The sequence below is a fragment of the Copadichromis virginalis genome, linkage group LG19, assembly GCF_057382275.1.
Source record: "Copadichromis virginalis isolate Kocher_CV1m ecotype Utaka linkage group LG19, C_Virginalis_male_GT1.1, whole genome shotgun sequence".
Classification (NCBI taxonomy): Eukaryota; Metazoa; Chordata; class Actinopteri; order Cichliformes; family Cichlidae; genus Copadichromis; species Copadichromis virginalis.
Window position 1 is genome coordinate 16,289,683 of NC_140636.1, and position 23,612 is coordinate 16,313,294.

The window sequence follows — 23,612 nt, forward strand, 5'->3', positions numbered from 1 at the left end:
GTATGTACGAAGGGTATGTTGTGGCTTACCTTAAAAATTACAGCGGTCCCTCGCTAATAACGCGGTTTACCTTTCACCTCGCTGTTTTGCAGATTTTTTAGTGCAAGTTTGCATGCTTTTTTTTTTACATCACATTGTGTCCTGCGTCCTGATTGCTGCAGACAATCTCCTCCGTGACGTCTCTCCTGTACAGTACAGAATCGCTGCATCGATCGCTAGCAGTGTGACTCTGAAGTGCAGTACTGTATGTCCACGATGTCCACGAAACGTTTTGCACCGTCAAAAAATAAAATTGGCTACTTGATTTCACCTATCACTGGTTATTTTTAGAACATAACACCCGGGATAAACGAGGGACAGCTGAGAAATATAACATTTGAATCCCTTTTCTCTTTTGCCCTGAGGTGCAGGGAAAAAATATCGACAAGTCGATGAACATCATTTACAGATATATTAGGTAAATGCCCGAGACATCTATAGAAATGTAAATCGCCGCTTGATTCATTCATTTGCTTAACTTGTTTTGGACCATAAACCAGGCACGAATAGGACACCGGAAACAAAGCTCCCCACAGGAGTTTCCGCAAGTAGCATATGCTAACGTGCACACAGTCAATAGACCTCTCTGCATTGAATCATACTTGTTATTAATCTCTGTCTCTCTTCCACAGCATGTCTTTTATCCTGTCTTCCTTCTCTCACCCCAACCAATCACAGCAGATGGCCCCCTCCCTGAGCCTGGTTCTCTTCCTGTTAAAAGGGAGTTTTTCCTTCCCACTGTCGTCAAAGTGCTTGCTCATAGGGAGTCATATGATTGTTGGGTTTTTCTCTGTATGTATTATTGTAGGGTCTACCATACAATATAAAGCGCCTTGAGGCGACTGTTGTTGTGATTTGGCGCTATAAAATAAAATAAAATGTGTTTAACAAAAGATGAAAAACCTATGCAGGTCTACTGTTCCTTAAGGCAATCAAAAACAAGCTCCAAAGAAATGAAATACAGATGGAAATATGTTGTAAAGCTGTAAAGCGGTCGATGAGTTTTTATACTCAGTGTCAAACTGATGAGAGCGGCTGTGTTGGAAACAGTGCCATTTAAGAAAAAGGAGGAGGAAAGATGGAGGCGGCTGACTTAGTGATGTTAAGATTTGTGTTGGAAATGTAAATATGGACAGGATTAGGAATGGTTATATCAGAGGGGAAAAACTAAGAGAGGTGATAGTGAATTGCTCTGGATAAGTGTGGAGGAGTCATTATTGGTATGCTGAAGACGGAGCTGCCAGGGAAAAAGAAAAGAAGTCCAAAGCTACTCATACTTCTAATGAGTATCGGCACCACAGTTTATCCAGGTGCACAGCATCAGGATCCTGATTTCACATTAGCAGCAGATTTATGTTATTATTTATCTTTTCCTGGTGTGATGAATGTCTCTCTGCGTGTTGCTGTGATGTGAGAATAAAGTTTCACTGCAATAAAAGTAGACATGTAGCAGTTATGGAACCATTTATAGCCTTCTGTGAATGAGGCCTGAACGGGAATTTGAGGTATCGCGTTTAGTTTTATTTTCCGCTTACTCGTGTTTAACAAAAACAGATGTGTGCCTCTGCCAGAGAGGAAATCCACATCTGAATGACTGGAACCGGTAGCACAAAAACATCCCAAGCATCCCACAGAGGTACGGGTCAGCCTGACATTTTGAACTCTTAAAAATGAAATCAAATTAAGTTCAGCAGGAATTTGTTTTCGGCACGATAATAAAAACATCTATTTGACTTTCTTGCTTTACCTTCAAATATGTTGCTGTGAGTCTACAGGATTTGGAGATCTGATACACAGATTTACAGGAATCCTTGCACCAAAACATGTTTGTTTCCAGCTCTGTTCTTCTGCAAGGAATGTGTCATGTGGGTGTCCGCCCACTGTGGCTTCCACCTCCCCCCCCAAAGACACCCATTTGCAGTAAACTTGGTGATGTTTTCAGCCAATTCCCTACTGTTCCTACGCATAAACAAGCCCATTCTGAAGGGCTGATTGCAGCCAAACTTTCGCAAGAGAAGAAAAAAAAAAAGGTGTGGGGGCGTAAAATTTTTGGATGCCCTCCAGCTCATTAAAGTGTCATGTTTCAGCCTCAGAGATTCATGGACCGCCTGCTCACTGGTGAGCACTAAGACACGGACTCCACTTGTAATTCACAGGCAGGAAATCCACCCAGATGCAAACAGACAGATGTGTGTGTGTCCATGTGTGTTTTGGTGTGTGAGGTAAGAACCAACACAACAAGGCTGGCTATCGTTCAGACCACACAATCATTACAAGCACAGCGAGTGTATTAGTGTAATTGGGTAATGAAGGTGAGGCCAGGAGGGCCGAATGTTATTTCTCAAACATGTAGACTGGGAATGTGCGGCTTTGTAAGTCTATCTTCGTAAGGAGCAGTTTGAGTTTTAGACCTTGAGGACATTTTTGGAAAGTGAGGAGAGTTCTGCTTTTTGGAGCGAGCTTCAAAGAGGTGTTTGAGGGCTAAGAGTTGGTTTCCAAGTTAAGGTTAGAATTAGACCGAGGTCAGGCATGCATGTGTGCATCTGTGTGTTTTTCTCTTTATTACACACCGTGTGAGGGAGCCAGCACGTCAGCTAAACTACAAAGACACACTGACTACATTTATAATCTTGGATCTTTCTTTGTCTCAGTGAGAAAACTTCCCCATCTATTATTCATTGAAGCTTTAGTTTTGCCCCATTCTGTTTTACCTTTAACACGTTAACTCAATCAGCTGTGTATGCTTTAGTGGATCCGTTTCTTTTTGGCATTGACTCTTTCCCAGCACTGCCAGTTCAATTTGCAGGTTTTACACGACACCCATTTATACAGCTGACTAAATATTTACACTGGTAAAGTAGCTCGCTCAAGGGTACACAGTGATATCCCAACTGGGTTTTGGACCTACAATGTGTTAAAAACCTTCTTTGCATATGGACTCTGTGCACCTGACACTTGATGTGGCTCCATGTATTTGATTTATCCTGCTGACTGACAGGACACAGACCTGAACATTTTATATGCCACGAGAACCCGAGATTATCGCTTTTTGCTGTGAATATTGCCCAGAAACACTGCTGTGGTGTAAAATATTAGACTTTAAAGGTTTGTCAGTAAGTTAAACGCTCACCTTAGTTCACCAAAGCTTGTAATAAACTGTCAGTATGAATAGCCTGCGTTTGCTTTAAAAAGTTAAGAGTGTTTTACACACAATATGTAAATGATGCGTTCAGAGGCAGAAATCTCAGCTTTTGTTTCATTCTTGTGCCCCGTACACCGCACGGTTACAGAAGCACTGGTTTGGCCAACATTTAAACAACAGCCATGAACCTTAATACTCACTCAGGGTAATGGTGTCCAGTTTGTGGCAGGATTTAAAGTTACACATTCAAGCAGTCCCATGAATCTTTGCTCTTACTGGATTTTAGTCGTAGAAATATCAAACAGACCGCTAAATGAAACATGCACAGTCCTGTGAAAAAGTACATTTCAACAGGACTCTATTCAATCCTACACACACCTTTACTGCTTCCATAGGAAACAACAGGAACTGGCAGCCAGCTGCTACTAATCAAGTGCACTTTATTAAATAATCAGCAACAGTAAGCGTGAGCATCTCCATCAAAACAGAAATGTTGTCTGTTTGTAGATCTGGAAGCTTCAGGTGTGTGTCAACAACCTACCCAGCAGAGGACATCCCAGCAAATTCACCCCAAGGTCAGACCGTGCCATACTTGGAGAAACTACAAAAGACAAAGCGCTGCTCTGAGGCCTCAGTTAGCAGGATACATCCTAAAGTTCATGATAGTACAGTTACAAAAAGACCAAACAGGTTTGTAAAGCTGCATCTGAATAAACAAAGAGTTCTGCAATAATGTACTTTGGACAGACAAGACCACAGTGGAGACTCCTCATACCAGCTGCCAGCACGAAGGTTGATGATTTGGGCATTTTGCTGTCACTGTACACCAAAGTGCTCCAGAGTCAAATGTGAGGCTGTCAAGCAGCTAAAGCTTGGCCCAAACAGGACAATGAGGCCACACTCAGCAGCAGCTCTACAGCAGCACGGCTGACAAAGAAAAGAGTCAAATCAGTCACAACTCCAGCAATTTGAATGCTGTGACAGCTGTGTATAAATTATAGTCCAATTATTGTGAACTTAGAATACTTTCTTTTTCACAGGACTGCATATAATACAGATGGGTTGAAATAAAACTTCAAACACTGCTGTTTGCACTTACAGTGTCATAGTATTCATGCTCACGTGTATACAAATGATCTGACCTCTGTCGTGATCGCTTTAGCTCTACATCAGCCAGCATCAGACTGCGTTAACCTCTGTTGGGTTGAGATTTATGATAGTTTAGGGGGCCAAACAAACATGTTCGATTCAGCGATCTCAAAGAGAAGCCTGCTGGCAGACCAAGACAAGAATACACTGCTGCATATTTGTAATAAACCACAGTTTATATCATATAGTGAAACAAGGCAGCATTATTCTTCTGGTCTTACTATCATATGCTTCCTAACACATTAAACAGTAAATAAAAAAAAACTATAAAACAGCAAAAATAACAACATGATACAAGCAGAGGTGTTGGTTCCAAACATGTTAATAAAGTGACCATCAGACATGTGATTGTAGTAAAATAAAGACTGACTTTATTTTTTTATTTCCATTACAGGAACATATGAAAGCAAAACAAAACAACCTTTCTACTTTTGGTTTTTCAGTGGCTTGTGAGGTCCAGGCTCTGATGTGTGAAGCCAATGCCTGAAGAACACTAAGCACCAGTACTATGTAGCGATTACCATAGTTATAATTATGTGGTTCTCAAAGTATGCATTTCCTATTTTTCTGTAACAACAGTCGGGCACGCCTTAATAGGGTTGTCTAGCTGTCTAAACACACTGTAAACCAGAGTGTGACTTGTAAATGAACTAATAACATTAATAGTGGCTGTATTCCACTCAGGTGAGCCAGTTGCAACCTGCATGCTGGCTGAGCTCCGGGATACTGGCACATATATATGGAACACAATCATAATTAATGTTATTAGTTCCACCTGTGCTTTGCCTGCTATGAAAAGCCATTTTGTCCAGAGATGACTGCGTAACACATCGTTGCACGTGGTTTAAACTGCGGCTGTGCGAGTGCATCCGTATTCAACAATGAGCAGAAAGTGTGGCGCTGCTGCCATCCTGGCACAGACCCCGCGGTTGTGTTGCTGCTGCTGTTGTTGGATTGCGGTGAATTTCAGGCATTTCTCGAGCACTGCAGACCTCACAGCCCCCATAATGCTTTCCATGCTCTTTATCTGCTCCTTACATCTACACTAATGTTATTCAGAAAATATGCTGGCATGAGCTCGCCTCCTTTAAAACCCTCCGTCGTCTGCGGCTGGTTAACAGGAGCGCCGACCCGGCGTGCTGATCCTTCAACAAGGTGCGCTTTTCTTGCCAAACGTCTTCCACTCCTAGAAGCTGTCACTGACCCATCATCTTGCATGTCTTTCTTGGCACCAACAGAAACTTTTTTTTCCTTTTTCTTTTTTCTCTAGTGGTAAGTTACCCATGTCTGATAGGCCTGGAAAAAACCGTCAATACGCTCAGAGTGATGCGGAGTGGCACACTGCAGGAAAGCGCGAAACTCGAGCGCAGTGCTCGTTATTTGGCTTTCACATGTAATAAATATCAATATTTTGGCAATTTAACAAACCAACAGTGTGAAGACTGTAATAAATGGTTCACGTGTTGTAGGGCCGGTGTTTTAAAGGTGTAGTCCACCCAAAGATACAGTACAAGAAAGCTAATACTGTTGCAAGCAAGGCTACAAAAAGTTGCCTACATGCGTACATAGAGGCCACTTTATTAGATGCACCTGTTCAAGTGCTTCTTAATGCAAATATTTAATTAGCCAATCGCATGGCAACAATTGAGTGCGGTCAGGCATGCATGTAGGGTCAAGGTGACCTGCTGAAGCTGAGCATCAGGATAGAGGAGACTGAGTGTGTGGTCTGAATGTTTCAGAATCTGCTGATCTGCTGGGATTTCCCCACACAACCATGTCCAGGGTTTACAGAGAATGGTCCTAAAAACAGAAGGTATCCAGTGCCAGCAGTCAGAGGAGAATGACCAGTCTGTTTAGGTTGCTTTTTGGCAACAGTAGCTCAAATTAAACCAAGGAATGCTGAAGAGCATCTCTGAAGCACGAGACGTCAAACCTTGAAGCTCCGGCAGCAGAAGGCCACACCGAGTGCCACTCCTGTCTGCTGAGAGCAAGAAACTGAGGCTGTAATTTATTCCTGGCTTCTCTGCACTCTGGCTTGCACTTCAGGATGCTTTTACCAGCTAGAAATCAAAACGAGGAGGAGCTTTACTGTCAGTAAGGGGCATGTGAGAGAAGTCTATTGTCATTCTAGCAGGGAGGAGCCAGCAGGGATGTTTCTATGTAACTGCAGTTTTGGCTGGCATGAAAAGAAAGCCTGAGCTGGAAATGCATGATTGGCAGTGAATTCCCTTTTATGATATTCTTTACCTGTTATTCATGGCCATTTTATAGGCAAACATGTATTTTCTCCAGTGAAATTCCACTTTAAAAACTGGTTTCAAGTATATTTGAGTGATTTTTGTGAATTGAAGGCCAAAACCTCTTTTTGGAGGTTTCCCAAGCCAGTTGAGAAAAGTGTATCCTGGTTTTGCCCCACATGTTCTTACACACACACACACACACACACACACACACACACACACACACACACACACACACACACACAGGGCAGCTGTGGCTACACCTGTAGCTGCCTCCACCAGTGTGTGAATGTGAGAGTGAATGAATAGTGGAATTGTAAAGCGTCTCGAAAAGCGCTATATAAATGCAATCCATTATTATTATTATTATGTTGAACATGCGAAACACCTGAGCTGGCTCCTCTTGATGCAAAGGATCAGGAGCTCCTCTGTATATATTTTATTGTCCCACTGTTGCATCCAAAATCTTCCTTTTTCTGTCTGCGACTCTGTGGCATCTTTTATATACGCTGAGGTCGGTGTAAAAAAGGAATCATGACCAACACTCCACACCTTTTATCAAGCATCAACAGTAAAACTGGTCCAAGTGCTCGGGCAGTTTTCTTTAAGAACATTACAGTCAGCGTGATAATATCAGCAGATGCTTTTTTGTTTCTTTTAGCAATAAAAATGGTATTTATTCAACTTATTTTGACTTCATATTTTTCTCTCCAGTCATCCACACCCAGTCTGCAAAAAGAAGTGGCGCTAAAACAGTTGTTCCAGACAGCAGATGAACTTAATGACCGCACAAAGGCTCACGATATGATAAATACGGATTATTTGAAACTGTCGATCATGCAGAGCTGCTCTAGTAGAGTCCCAGAATAAAAATATGGAGGTGGAAAAGAGCATAATGGGTCTGAAAATATTAGAAGGTCAGAAAACGATCAGTGTAAGCAACATAATATCATACTATCATAACTAATGTAAGTGGATTGGTTTTATTAGTGATCGCAAAATATTTAAGCCACATATTGTTAGTGTAGTTGGTTCAAGTAGGATAGTATTTTTTTAGATATTTGTGTACAATTTGGTAGTTTAATACAAGTTTATTTTACAGGAACAAATGTTGCTGATGTGTTTTCATGATATAAATCATTTCCTTTCTTGTTGTGCACAGGAGCAGAAATCATCAGATGGACATCTGAAGGAACATCTCTGAACAGCACCACAGGTACAAGATGTGTTTATTCGTCTGTTTCCATTCAGTACACAAACGCTGGCACCCATTATTTAGGGAGCCGTACGGTTCTGCATTACCGTTCGAGTTTTTAGACCACAGAGTAACAACCCAGCTTATCTGCACCTCTTCAGTGCCTACAGTCAACCAGTCAGGGTGGATTTTGTGTGCTTGCATTGTTTATTTTAGCCCTCATTAAAACGTGGTAGTTGGCTTTCTCTCTCCAGGGTTTTTTGGCTACTGTGGTGGGGAGATAGGGGAATGCGGTGGACCCCTTGGGCGTCCCACAAAAAGCTGCCTAACCCCCTTCCCCGGCTCACCACTCACCCCATCTGGGTCCTGCAGTCACACCCTGTGGCAGGGCTGCGGTTAACTGCAGCTGTTGACTGGTAAAGAGGCACAGTGAGGGGTTCTAGGAGGCAAATCCAAGCAGATGTGACTTTCACTTTAACTACCACTAGAGGGTACTCAACCACAGTAAGCCAAAACAGGGGGACCTCAGAAAGCTGGCACAGACTCTTCCCGCGGGGTTTCTTTCTTATCTCTTTTACATGGTCAGCACTTTTTCGCAGGAAGCACAAGAAGTTGTGTGTGTGTGTAAGAATAAAGAGAGATGTTTGTCTTTTACAGGAGATGTTTTTAAAGAGAAAAAGGGGGGCAGAGAGCCCTCCTCAGTACTTAAAAGACACCTTGTGACGTCAGCTCTGCTGCCTCAAGCAGCTTTTGTCCATGTTGTTTAGTCTCTTTATAGGACTACAATAGTGGTCTGTTTTATTTTGTCTGTGACGGGGAAAAAAACTATTAGACATAAAAGGCTTTGCTCTGTCAGCAGCCACACCCTGACCTTCGCTCCGCACATTTACCTTGCAGTTTATGCTACCTTAGTGTATCAGAGCCTGCGGCAAATACCTGTCTGGTATGCTCTGTCTGTGTGGCTGTGCATTAGTTTAATGCTGTGTCTGAACCGTGTATTTTCACAATGCACCATACTACTGTTGTTCATTTTTAAAGGAATCAGGAAACGTCTGTTGGGTGTCTTGATAATCCCAGGTGTGTGTGCTTAACAGACAGCGCACGTATGTGTGTGTGTGTGTCTTTGTGCTAAAGTGAACTAGCAGGTTCTCTTTCAGAGTTATACAGCTCATCGAGGGGGAGAGAGAGGGAGAAGAGGTCTTTGAAGTTTTGGTTCTGCCATCCGTCTCCAGCTCTCAGGCTTTCTTTTCATGCCAGCCACTGCAGATGCCTGTTAAAGAGAAACACCCCAGCTGGCTCCTCCCTGCCATGTCTCTTTGGTAAAATGACAACAGGCTGCACTCACATGCCCCGTACTGACAGTAACGCTCCTTTCTGTTGTGATTTCTAGCTGGTAAAAGCATGCCAGAGTGCAAGCCCGAGTGCAGAGAAGCCTAGAATGAAAAGCAGCTAAAGAGCAGCCAGTATTAATGGACAAATCTGATCTCCCCTTTCTCCAGCTGCTCACCCGCCATTGCTGGTTTTCCTCTGATTTAAACCAGTGTCTCCTTTACACGCCAGCAACCATAGACGATGCTATGACATTTAGCTTTAACACTGGAGGAGGAAAGCAGCAGCAGCAGCAGCAGCAGGATGATGATGATGAGGGGAGATGTATTGATTACCCTTAGCTGTTCTTTCATAGTCTGTGCGCTTGGTTTGTGTTGGCTAAGCCCTCTAGCCTAATGGCTTTTAGACTTCCATTAGGTCGTTGCAGGCAGCGTGGTTTAAGTAAGTAACAAAAGGCTCTGTCAGAATGCTTTAAGCATTAATAAGACAGTCGGTGTTACTTCTCTGGTCTGCCAGCTCATCAGGAACACACCAGTCTGGATCAGGAAGCCAGAAGGCTGGTTTACTGTCGTCATCTCAAGCTTTTATTTGGCTATATTGCTCCTGGTAAGCCCGGAGCTGGATTAACTTTTAGACTTTGGGGAATTTGTTTCGATTGAGCAGTGAAAGCTGCGGCTCACTCACCCCGTAAACTTTGGGTCCTGGAACCGTGCACAGTAAAAATCCTGTCTCACACTGACAAACGTGAAGAAGTGCCAGGAGCTCTCGGCATTTGTATAGTTCACTTAATGAGGAGAGAGCTATGGCTCGAAGTAGGGAAAGAGGCTCAATAGGAATGGGGTGAGGAGTGCATTGTTTGGTGCTACATGGCAACAGACCCGTGTCACCAGTTTCAAGGAGGCTTTTGTGTTGCCGAGTTGTTTTCTGGTTCTACTTTTATGGGCATCTTGTTTTTATAAAAGTTGTTTATTAGGAGCGAGGTCCTACTTTTGGTAAAAGAAGCTGTGGCCTACACTGTTTCAAATCTCTGTAATTATTGGGTAGGTCTAGCTTTGATGGTGAACATGCTAGTATTTCGATATGTACACGTTTCCCATATACACTAACTTACAGCCCGTCTCATACTGGTTTGATTCCCTTTCAACAGTCTGTGGGCGTACGCTGCCGCACTGACCCATCAGTCCCAACAAACTCCTCTGCTTTCTGGATATTGTGTGGTCTGCATGTCTTAATGTCGCTGTGTCCCTGCAATCCCTCAAAGTCCTGAGCTTTAATGCATCGGTTACCGTATTTTTCCACCGAGATGACTGTCGCTTGCCGGGAAAGCTTCACATTGTGTGTATGTGCGTGCGTGCACTTGTGCCATTTTTGGACAAGACCCTGTGTTCTCTCTGCACCAGCTACGGAAGCCTCCAGGGTCCATTTCTTCTGTGGCTAGACCACATAACCTAGAATCCTGCTTTGGTTGGAAATGTGTCTGTTTTCTTTTTCATCAGCCATCATAAAACAGACAAACTCCCCAACTGTCTCCATCCTATATTAACAAGCTGTGTTTGGCCCTGGACTCATCTTAACAGCCCTTCTCTGGGTTTCTGCTGGTTACAGTAAAAATTAACACCTCCTCTACTGCAGGCTGAGGCTTTTCATTGTGTGGATCCAGTTTCTGCTAAGACCTGCTCAGTCATGTGGTCTGTTTATGTTTATTGCCTATAAGAACCTCCAGACTTTACACACTGTATGTAAATGATGTAAAAGGTCTGCACGATGGCACCCACAGGTTCTTTGGCAGCTGCCGTGGTGTTTTCTTTGTTGCTAAGTAGCATGCAAGTAAAACTGCAGACACCAAAGCGGCGCACAGACGTCTTGCTATTTATCAGATCGTTTTGTTTTTAAAAAACGTTCTGCAGAAAACACTGACGGCATGAGAGGTTGAGTTCAGTGAGTGAAATTAGTGGAGGTGAAACCAGGCAAACGACTTGCAGCCACAGCTGCCTGTGCTGGCATACTCGTCAGTCAAAGGGGCCATGCCCCAAACTTTAAGCCCTACTGAATCCGAACGGGTGAGTAATAAAACAATTAGTCCAAAGTACAGTTCTTATGAAGGGTGAAATTTGCTTTAGAGGCCAAAACAGGTTTTGTAGCAGACGGTAAACATGTGGGCACTCCTTGATTCAGCTTCAAGTGGACATTAGAGGAACTGCAGTTGTTGGCACTTTCACTTTAGCTTTATTTTGCAGACAGTTGCTGCTCGGGGTCTACTTTGGTATTGGGCAGTATTTACAGGACTGTACAAGTCTTGAGTTCTGCCTCATTTTGTTCTTATAAATTGCTTTGAAGAACAATTTTTTAAAGTGCTCTTGAGCACTTTTTCAGTCCATTTTCAGAGAAATATCACTTAACACTGAACTTTGAATTATTCAAGCATAAAAAGGCCTAACTCAGGGCATGAACCAGTGTTGCATCTACAGATAACAGACACTGGTGGCTCATTGCAAAAACACATCTGTCCTCGTTTCTTTAGCTGAATATATGAATAAACAGATTGACAAGCATAAAATAGGATTTTTGCAAGAGCGAGATGATTTCCAAAGAGTTCTTATCTGAAAACTTGGCATCTCCCAGCCTGGTGTGGAGTGTGTCCTTGAATAAATGAGAGGAAAGTGGACAAGCATGGCGCAGTTTAAAAAGCGGTTTAAGGATATGGTTTTTACAGGGTACAGGGAAAAGGTAGAGATTTGATAGGGTGTTCTTGTCTAATACTTTCGTGTGTGCGCATGCACGGGTTTGTTGGTATGGGTATATATATATATATATATATATATATATATATATATATATATAATTGTAGGCTGTGTATCCTTGAGGTGTTAATGGGGTTATTGAAAATGTGTATATGTGCGTATGTGTGTATATACGTATGTATGGATAGATAGAAACATATATGTGTATATATTTAAAAAAAAAAAAAAAATTACACATAACATATAATGTAATTGCAAGGAGGTATTTCTGTAGTCTATTGATACTAGATAGTGGAAAAGGGGTGGGATTAAATAAGCTTATGCTTCTTCCTGCTCCTTTTTGAACATGGACGTTATTTGGAGGTGTGGTTGCTCGTTTTCCTTTTGTTTGCTTTGTTCATTTGTCTCTTTTAATTCTATTTTTTTTTATACTTTTTCAACATGTTCAAAATAAAGATTCAATCAATCAATCAATCAATCAATCAATCAATCAAGTAGAGGACAAAAAAGGACACATATATCTAAAAGTCATGTCTCTAAATAGCCTGTAGTCCTGGGTGTCTCGTCAAAATCGATGGAATTATCAACACAGAAATCTGATGGCAGAAAAGTACGATCAGATTTTGATGCACTGTGCAGCAACATCTGGAAAGTGTCTGATTGGCTCCGTTTTTTCAGCATGACAATGATCCCAAACACGCTGCCAGTGTAGTAAAAGCATACCTGGATAGAAAAACACTATCAGTCATGGATTTGCCTCCAGAGCCTGGACCTCAACGTTATTGAAGCAGTGTGGGATCATCCTGACAAAAAACAGAACAAAACGCAGAAACATCCAAAGAAGACCTCTGAATATTCTTCGGGAAGCCTGGAGAAACGTTCCTGAGGACCAGAAAGAAAGCTTTCCTAAAAGAGAGTTCATGCTGTGAGGAAGAATAAAAGAGGTCACACCAGTTATTGACTTTCAAGTTTATTCGATTTGTACAAAGTTTATTTTTGCCTTATATACCGCATTTTCATTTATATTCCAGTTGGTGCGCCTGTTTTTCATTTCCATAGTCAAAATATAAAGAAATGAGGTGTGGCTCAAGACTTTTGCACAGCACTGTATATAAATGATCTTTTGATACTTGCTAAGCTTCCTCACATTCTCTCCTTTCACATGCTTTCTGCTGCTAGACGTGACCATTGTCTGCAGTAATTTTGCAGGATTATCCCCTCACCACGCCACCTCAGACATACTTGAGTGGCGCTCCAAGACGAGGATAAATCTACCTTGGCCTCTTGCTGGCTGGCTGCTCTCTGGTCTGCCAACCAAGCAAGGAAACAATAGAAGTCCAGAACAATGTGCTGGCTGCAGATCAGTAGGGGCCCACTTGGACTCTCCCAGACGCTACGTCTTATTTCCTTTTTGATTACTCACGCCTGCCTGATGAGCGGCACACTCACACTCCTCGCCGTCTGCCCGTGAGAGAACTCGCAAAGAAAAGACTTTTTGTCGGAGGCTGGTTTTGATTTGCAGGCTGGAATGCCTTTGTGATAATGTCGCAAGATTTGCTGGCAACGAGAAAAGTTGGGGAGAGCTGTGATGTGCACAATTTCCAATTTTAGGCACTCTCAGGTGTCAAGGCTGTCAGAGCATGTGTGCTTATGTGTGTCAGAGTGTTTTTCTGTGCCGATTTATGTCGCTTTCCACCGATAGGCGTTCAGGATATGCTCGTAAACAGTTTTTAAATGAAGGAATAATAGTACTGGTCAACTGTAATGCCACCCAAGCGTGCTGCACGCCTGCTGTGGGCTGGGCTCCCTTTGCCTTGGCTCTTGCTAACTCCCACTTCTCCTTGTAACCCCCCACCCCCACCCCCCTCACCGCCAGGCCGGAGGTAGGAAATCAAACCAATTACGGTTGTATTTAAAGAAAATTGGAGCAGGGCCGGAAAAGTGGGGGCATTTCCAAAAGCCACAAAAATAAAACTGCAGGGCCACACTTGACAGGATACATGGTGGCTGGAGAAGAAAACGTAAGGAGAAATCCAGTGTGAGCAATGAATGGCTACTATATCTTAATAAAGCAGTCAGAGCTGGTAATCTACCCTAGCAACAAAACGTGCCAAAAACTCTAATATTCCTCTGGATGTCATCAATAATCTGTTTCTGTGTCGGTCTCGAGGAGAGAGATTGATGGATTTTGCTTCCCGGTGGATCTGTTTGATGGATGGCGTTTAAGGGGCCAACCTTGTTTATATTCAGGTCTGCTGTGCCCCGCTGCGACTGGCCTGCCAAACGGCCGCACCTCATAACGTGGCTGAATGTGCCAAGAGCCCAAATCCTCCTTGGCGTGCTCTGCTGCTGCAGCCCCTGCTGCGGTGTGGTACGGGGTCTCTCATAAAACACAAACACCTGTATGCTTCATGACTAATGCACATGTGCGCACAATCCTTTGGCCAGTGTGTGTCACAGTCTGAAGCCGCCTTTACAGCCAAAAAGCTTGTCTGGGATCAGTTGTGTGATCGCCACCTCCTGATCTGATGCATTCTCTCTGTTTTACCTCTCCCCCCCCTCCATCGCTCTCTGATCCTCCTCCTCGCTGTCATCTCTCAGGAAAACCCCCTCATTACCAGGGCCCAAATGTAAATGCTTCATTTTCCATAACCCCACAATCCCTCTTTGTTCCACGGCCCATTTGGCTGTTATATCTCAGCAATTATTTCTAAATCTGAATGCTCCCAAACAGACTCCTCCAGATACTTGAAAGATATTTTTCTTCCTTCATCTTCCCCTCTGCCTCATGGGCAAAAACAAAAGGAGCAGAAATCAAGGTGTCTGGTGTCTGCAGGCCAGCATACCTCATGTGTGTAAACTCACGTGTACACACACACACACACACACACACACACACACAGTCAGCACCTTGTTCTACAGGTGCATGCATAGAAAACAAAAAAAGCACACACTCAGACAGACTGTTTACTTCACATGCACACACCATAAAGAGTGTAACATGATCTCCCATTAAGGATGAAAACAAACCAGCGAGTGGGAGGTGTCCCCCGAGGACATCCACAGTAGCTATAGTGGAACCATTGAACCATGGGAACTGGTTAGCAGAGCCCTTGCACACACACACTGTTGGCTGGAGATGGAAACACCAAAGTAATGGCTTTTAATCACGTCACCTGTCTAACGGTAACAATGGTTCACATTTTATTGGGTGTCAGCAGTAATTTGATTTATCCACACCTGGCTTTGATGATGTTTGACAATCAAAGCACCAGAATCACAACTGCGATAAAAGTGACTGCGAAGGAGAAAATGGCGATTTAAGAAGTGCAACACTGATTATTTAGTAATGTTTAAAAAGATGCTTTAATCTTGTTGCTCTGTGTCAACCCACTGATTTCTTAACAGCCACTTATTAGGTAACAGATAACAACCACGTGGGTTTACTGTTATGTAGAGATGCAAAGGAATTGCTGACTTTGCTGCTTCCAAAGGAGACAATGAGAGCAAGAAAGGACGGGACAATGCAGCTTTTAACAGCCATCCACGTTCCCACATGATCCAAAACAGACTTAAGCAATCATCCTCATTTTACTCGCTGTTTGCGCACATGGATTAAAAAAAAAAGGAGTAGTAGTAAGGGAGATAGAAAGATAGAGAGTGTGTATGTGAACCACCAATTTAGCAAGTTCCCCTGCTCAAGTGAACACAGACCTGGTCCACAGGGATCCCCGTTTCCCCTCGCCGTCTTCCTTCCCCCCACTAAAGCCCCTACCATGAGCCTGGCAGAGAGCTATAGTGTGCGTGTGTGTGTGCGTATTAATTTCCTGTTTTATAGAGGAAGTAGTGTTTGCATGTACAGATCGTTATTCAGATTTTCTCTGTGAGAAAAAAGCACAGAAAAAAAAAGATTGTGTCAATTCTCATGAATCTGTATGGGAACAACGAGTATTGTTTCTGGGAAGCTGCCCTACTTTCTTAGTAAAAACATATTTTGGTTCACTGGTAAAGTGCAAATGCAGTGTCTAAATCAAACTGAAAAGCATGTCATTTCATTATTCCCATCAACAAAAAATCCCAAAACACTACAAACTATCGTCCTTTCATTTCAAATGTTCTACTTTTACTCCTTGACAAATTAATCAAATTAAGGGCAGATTGGTTTGACACAGACAGCTGTGGTCATTATGCAGTAAGGACAATCTGCATCCGAGCCAGTAGGACGTCTAAATGAAAGTTAGCTGCTGTGGTCTTAGCCAGATTACCCTCTAACCATGGACTGAGCCACAGGTCGGCCATCCAGTGGTCTGATGGGTTTCTTTAAAGGCCTCCTGTTTTTGATTCATTTACATGTCTTGGTTTCCTGTGATGAGATGACCGAGTTTAGTCATAAGATTGTTTCGAGCGTCGCTTATCGGTGTCATCACACGTCTTTGTATGAGCGTTACTCAGTAAATGACGTGCAATGTGAAATTCTGTGAATTGCCACCACGGAAGGAAAAAAGAAAACATCCTGCAGCCATGCAGCCTTAAAAGAAACTCCTGTGGTTCGAAATCACGTCTCAGTTTCATTCGGGGCTGTTAAACCATAAAAACATGCAACATGGCAATATGGGCAGAAGGATGTAGGCTATATTATTGCTTTTGCATCTGCATCTGTGGAGTTATTTTCGTGTCTGTAATGTGCAGTCAAGCAGAACAGGTCTGCTGTGAAAAACAGGCCTGAGAGAATCACCATAGACTCTGTGATTTTTATTTTTATTTTTGCAAGTAAAATAAACAGGAGATTAAAATATGAATAAAGGAGTTTTGCTTGCAAATCTAAAAGTTTGTACTTGTTGCTGAGATGATTGTAGTTTGGAAGTGCACTGAAATGGGCTCCCTCTTGTTTACTGACAGCAAATGTTGTCAGTCGCCACTTACGATTAAGACGTGTATGATATTTTTCAGGGTAGGTTAAGCTCAACAATATCCAGGTTTGTTAACAAAACTCTTAAGATTCAAAATAAAGGTTAGAAAAAATATTAATTTCTTTCCAAAAATCTGCAGATTATCATTTTTGCATTAAAGAAGTAATCATTACATTCTCACAGCTGAAATTAGGAACATATTTCACATCTTGGCTTCAAAAGTGTGATGATGATGATTCAGCAACAGTTATCGTGTTGTTCATGGCCCACGTCTCTTAACCTTTACATTTCCCCCTCTTTTTAAGCATAAATAGTCACAGGTAATGAAACATCCATTAATCAAACTGATGAGTAACAGCTTGACATATCTTAGGAAAATATGTTCGGTTGTAACCAAATATTTTCCAGGTGCTGTCAGTACACTGATGACATCACATGTTTTCCTTTGCTAAGGTTTGTTGAGATCTAAAAACTGTTTTTATTCATTTTTTTCATACATTTCCCAGCAATGCATCCAGGGAGACGGTTAAAATGCGACACGGCTGATTTAACAGATTGTTCTTTGGGAGACTTTTAAGAGCGACGCGTCTCCCATTGCTGCTGAATTTGTTTGTGTTTTTATGAGATCAGCAGCTCGTTAAGAGGTCACACAGCAGAGTGTCGTGCTGGCAGCTCTCCGGGTCCATCTGACACTGTGACCGTTGCTCCCGCTTTGAGCGGGAACCGACTCCTACAGTACAGCCCCGCAGAGAGGTGCTCCACTGTGGGAACTGGGAGTCGCCCGGTTCCAAAGATCAGTCTCTGTAGACTCGGCATGGATGAGAAACTACCTTCACTGGGATCCTTCTGAACTAGGAGAATTCTCTCTCTCTCTCTTCATCTCTCCCTCCATATCCCACTCTGCATCAGCAAAGCAGTGCTCTGTGTGAGAATGGTTGCATCACAGCTCTCGCGGTTTCTTAGCCCCTGGCCCCTGTGTTCCTCGGTCAATCTGTGGGAACCCTGATTTTGGACGGTAGTTGCTGTTCCCACCACCAGTCTGGTTAGAAAATAGACTGCTGGCCAACGTACCAGGCACCCAAAACAAGCCGGTTCAGGCCCACTGCTTCTCACGGGTTCAGGGCAGAGGTTGTTAGTGGCTCCAGAAGAGGCTGTAATTGGTTTCGCATGCAGGTATCATAGAAGCGACAGCGGATACTGTTATCATGAGAAACTTTCTCTGTTTCGCTTTGTTTGTGTCTTATTTCCAGTTCAGTGTTTTATCATCTTTCTTTTGAATAAAGATGAAAAATCCTGGAGGCCAATAAGCAACAGACAGAATAAACAAAGCAGTCGTTAGTTATTCTTTTCTATCGCCATGGGGCAAGTTATGCGTCTATTTTTTCAACTTTACCCACTTAAAAAGTGGTTTTGTTTGTCCTATACACCAATTCATCATGCCTTTTGACTACAATCACATCCAGACAGGCAGCCTGATCCAGGCAAACGCTTCCCCTCTTTCCGGGAGAGTTACAGTTTTCGGAAGAGGAGCAGCAGCGCTGCAGGAACAGAGAGAAGATGAAAAAGCAGCTCTGCTCGTGTACATCCACGACTAAGGCAGAGCCAGATGAGAGCCTCTCTGCTCCACACATGTGGACAAGAGAGTCGGGTCTCACAGAGTGTGTGAAGACAGCTGTAAAATTCCCCTGAGCCTGGCCTAATTGAAAGCTTATCATTTTCTCTTTGTGCTTCCTGAGTGGTGGGGGATCAGCGAGGGGCGAGGCAGAGCACTTCTCTGTGATGAGACCTGGAGGAAACGCTGTTGTGAACTCGCACTGTAAAGTGGAGCTCAGACCGTCTTGGTGGAGGGCTGGTGCGAGATCTGTCAGCGGGGGATTGTGTGTGTCTGCGTGGAAATGCTTTGAGTGTGCAGAGTTAATTGAATGCAGTGTGTATCGAGGCTGCATGTGTGCATCCTGAGGCTCTGTTGTTCTGCCAGCCATAGAAGGCCTGACACAGACACACGCATGCAGCAGAAGCCACACAAAGGCGAAGAAAGGTGAGAGCTGAACGAGAAGAAAGGATGAAAGAGGCAAAGAAAGAGAAAATGCAAGCGTCTAAACACAGGAAACAAAAGAGTGAAAAATTAGTGAAAAACAAAGTGAAAGCCTTTCATGGCACATCAACAGGTGGCATTAGTTAAAGAGCGAAGAATTGTGGGTATTTGGTGTCAGGATAACCACATCTGAAATCAGACCACCCCGCAAGGTGGCATCTCAAGTGTTTAATCTTATGGCTCGGCTTCAAATGGGGCAAACAGATGGCATCGGCGCGGTGTAAATTAACGACCGCGCCGTCGGTTAAAAAAGGCCGCCGACATTCCAAACTTCTGTATTGTTTTTAACAAGTGACGACTTGCCGACGTGCGCTAACATGGAGGCTGCCAGGGTGGTGTCGGATTCCTGAGCAGCGTTTTATTTACGCTCAGGGTACCACCGCGCTGACAGCTGAGGCATTTTCAAACCTCTGGGAAGCGAGAGGAATTGCCAGCGAGAGTTTCGCTAATGGGAGAGAGGAGGAGAATTATTAGAGGGTTACTGGGCACAACCCAGCAAATGTAAGGTTATGAGATGAAAACAGTGGCATTCGTGGTATTTTTTCTGTGTGAGCCGAAGAAGTTAGAAGTACAGAAATGTGCTGGCGTGGAATCGGGTCCCATGGATGTTTATGAGGGTTTTCTTTTTCCTTCTTCATTTCTCAGCTGATGTGATGGTGTGTTGGATTCTGGAGATGATTTAAAAATGTACCCCCCCCCCCCGTGTTTTAACTCTCAACACCTCGCCCTGTTAAACTACAACACCTCACAAGCCTAGGAGTACTGCTACACTGTGCTATTGTTTTTATAATTAAGCAAATAAATTCAAAGAATGTGGCCATAAATCTGCAACTTTAATCTAACCTAGGTGTGATTTATTCATTTCACTCCAAGAGTTCCTTTGAAGGGGCTATAAGGGTTCATTCCTGGACTCTGCTGAAGTAGCTGTAGCCTGTCGGCTCTATTTTTATGTTCTCTTTGAGCCTTTTTTCTGATTGGCTGCTCCCTGTAAACAAAAGGTTTCACAAGTGGGTGGGCGGAGCCGTGAGCATGAAGTGTGGCCATGTTTTACAAATCTTATCCTTCAAAAGAAAACAGCTTTGGAGACAAAAGTGAGACACATTTTTTTTTAATTAAAATGAATAAAAACTACATTATCGCAAACTTTACAAGCACTCAGTATAGAAGCATTATCGATATCATTACATACATGGTGAAATTTTTTTTAAATTAACATACCAGTTTCAGATGTACATGCTTTGAGCATCAAAGAGATGGAGAGAGCAAGATGAAGGAACATTTTGCTGGAAAGGGATTGTTTAAAAAAAAGTAACATTGTGCTCTTTAATTAACACACAATAAAAATACGATTTACTCGCACACTTGGGCTTGTTTGCAGAAGAAAAACAAAAACAATATTTTTTGCCACACATTTTCTCCATCGAAAACATCCAAACAGTATTACAGGCAGTTGTGAAGATCTTTGGTTTTTTGTGTTTGAAGGAACCACACAAATCTCAGTACGTAGGTGGTTTCTCTAGCTGCATGATGTTTGCCTATAATGCAGTAAGGTTTTCAGGCACATCCAGGCCAAAGGGAGATGGGAATGAGACGCTGTCATTTAGAAAAAAACTGGGAATAAGGCAGAGGGCATACAAAACAGCTTGCATTCTTTTTTTTCTTTACCTGAGCTGCAAATGCTAGCTTCTTTGGATCACTTCTCACTTTGACATTAAAGCTTACTTATTTATCACATGAGCCGCCAACTTTCAAAGTCATGAATCCTAATCATCTTCATTCTTGTGAAAGAGTTTCCTGGTAAATACTGGATACCTGATACTTCTTGTAGATATCTTTAGCACACCTCGTGCCAAGGCGATGTGTGCAGGCAGAGCTGGCGGAGCTACGACCCCCTGGCACTGACAGTAAATTAGACTGGGAGCCATAAAAGGTTTCAAAGCACTCACTGATTATTTAGAACAAAAGGACCGGTGCACAACAACAGAGGGTTTTTTTTCAACTGCCTCTGGTTTTGTAAGAAGATACCCCTTTTGACCCCACCTGTCTTCCTCCATCCCTTCATCCTCTCCTCCTAATTTATGGAAACACAGGATCACATGTGTAGCTAAAGGGGAAAGACCCTCCCAGGACAGGGGGAATGCGCACACACACCTGTGGTGCAGGAATGTGTTTGTGTGTCTGATCACGAAATTATTTGGCGACTTAAGTTGATGTCTATATATCTATCCATGTTTAGTTCGGCACGCTTCTGGATATTTGTAAATGTATAAACCCAAAAATAAAGAGAGAAATGAAAGTTCAAACATAGTGCAAAAAATTCAGCAAATGGCTTTTTTGGTTTTTTTAAGCGCAGAAAGGCAATTTTGGAACTTTTTTTAAAAGCTTACAGCTCTAGAAGATGCTGTTGGGCACTGTTCACTCAGGAATAAAAGTTTTAGTGCATCAAAGCTACATTGGAAGGCAAAAAATTACATTAAAGGTTTTGGTTTTTTTTATAATTTAGTAGCAATATATTACACAAATTCCAAATTTATACTTAACAACAAAACATGGTATATATACTGTATATATATTTATATAAAAAAAAAAAAGGAAAGGCAGAGAGAAATGCTTAAGGATTTGGGGTATATGCATACATTTCCTCAAATTTTGGCTCAAATAAATATGAAAGGTAAACTGTCTCATCCAGTTTAAAAATACCAGACTAGGACTTTTTTTTCTTTAGAAAAGGGCTTGAATAAGAACATCAAAGGAAAAGTAAAGAGTAGAGACAACAGGACTCCTACAGAAAAACAAAAAAACCAAGAAACCCTCCTCTGCTTTAGTCTTTATACATTCCTTGAAATATCAGCCACTGTCCTGTTGAAGCGTGATTGACTGATGACGCGGCAGAGGAGGAGTCATATCTAAAAACGTGACATGTAAAATGCTTTTGTTTCTCAATAATGCAGCAGTTGTGTCGAAACGTCCACTGCGCAGTGTGGCTCCAAACACTAATGTGTCCATTTGGATAATAAATTAGGCAATAAGGTACTGCATAACCACCGTGAGCGCACGAAACAGCCTTGGGTGCAACTGACAATGTTTTCACAACTGACTCAATAATTTTTTACAATGTTGAAATTTGACAGAAATTAAAGCTTTAAAAAGGAAGGATTGCTACAGCAGTGCAGCCATGCCTCGCAGGAGTCCAGCCCGACTTCTCTCCTCCACCCGCCGAGTGAGCTGGATCGGTCTGTTTGAGGGATTTCTGCTGCGGTTTTTCAGTTCGTCAGCTGTGCTGATTGATCACACCTCCGCCGCCTTTTGTTCATTTGTCTTTGATGAGTACCTGTTTGCACAAGACAAATGAGGCCGGCACATTACTGCGGCTTCACTCGTTTTACTCTCTCTTCTGTTTACAGTCTCTGCCAAGTAACGCGTCAGCTCGTATGGCTTTTCCGGTTCTTTGACGGTACCTCGGTACAGTGCAGGAGTTCAAGAATTTACAAAACAAATAGAAGTCTTGGGGGATTTGGTAAAAGCAGAAGGTCTTTAAAGCGAGTGCCGGAGAAATAAAAGACAAACATGCAGCATTTCTCTTTTTTTGTTTTTTTTTCTTCTTCTTTTCTTTCAGTGTTCAGCTTCTTTTTTCTTTGTTCATCATCCTCTTTACTTTGTTTTCTCCTTCTCTTCTTGTCTAGCTGTCTGTCAGTCAGTAAGGCCTCCAGACAGATTCATCCAAGCGACCCGAAGCGCTCATGGCTGTGGGGGAGTTGCTGTGGCTGCCATCGGCTTCCACGCCCTCGCTCTGGGTGTTTAGGCCCGGGTTCATCAGGCTGTTGGTCCCGCCAGTGCCTGTAGCCCCCGAGCAGGACAGTAGGCGGGTGGGAGAGCGCTCGCCCCCGGTATTCCCTGGAGCCACCATGGAGAACTGGTAGGATCCAGAGCCTGTGCCATAATACAGGTAAGAGTTGGACTGGAAGTTTTGGGATTGGTTGTTTGAGTAGGGTGGTGGCAGGTAGGTGTGGTATCTAGTAGAGGCTGACATGCTAAGGCCACTAATGCCGGTGCTGGAGGTGTTGGTGGAGTAGGGGAAGGCCCCGGGGTAGTGCATGCGGGGATCTGAGAAGCGAGGGTCGGTCAGCGGTGACAGAGACGGGAAGGTGGTCCTCTGCGGGAAGAGCTCTGTAGTCGCTGTTATAAAAACAGAGAAACAAAAGGTTGGAAAGAGCCATAAAACATTCAAACTGCTCTTGCAATTATGAAACCAGCGACTCAGAGATCTCTCTTTTCTATTATTCGCAAGAAAAAAAAGACCCACATTTCCAGAGCAGCAAATCTCCCCAGACCCCCAATTCTGAGCTCAAGTTTCTTGCGATATACCGGTCCATGGAAATGTTTGCTCAAAGTAATGAACTGAGACATTTCTTTGCTTAATAACAGTCATCAAGCACTGACAGCACATCATCCCACAGCCCCGTGCACAAGACTGAAGTTATGAAAAGGCCCCCTTGCCACAGCCCTCCCACCACTGCTTCAAAAGACGCAACGCACAGTTTTCTATCTTTTTCAGAGCAATGAAAAGAGGCATTGTCTGTAGTGAGGGGTGCTTTGTATAAACACAGACAGCTCACTGCACTGTTGTGCGGCTTGTCATAAATCCTATTTAGGTGGCAGAGGCAGACGGTCGCACTCGGAGACGGTCAGAGAGAAAGAGAAGGGGAGGGGACGCAGGAAGAGAAATTGTGTTTCTGTGTATATCTAAACTAATGTGTATCACAGTGAATGAC

The 23,612-nt window shown here is 43.1% G+C and overlaps 1 protein-coding gene across 3 annotated transcripts in view; it reads right to left on the reverse strand.

The window, feature by feature from the left end:
- Positions 1-19,932: 19,932 nt before the first annotated feature.
- The window catches only part of runx3 (RUNX family transcription factor 3), a 48,516-nt gene continuing 44,836 nt past the window's right edge, over positions 19,933-23,612 (reverse strand). For all 3 annotated transcript variants that reach the window (XM_085442524.1, XM_085442525.1, XM_085442526.1), the window contains one exon: positions 19,933-23,016. In XM_085442524.1, the coding sequence (XP_085298650.1) occupies positions 22,535-23,016 (482 nt within the window). In that variant the 3' untranslated portion in view covers positions 19,933-22,534. The remainder of the gene's footprint in view (positions 23,017-23,612) is intronic.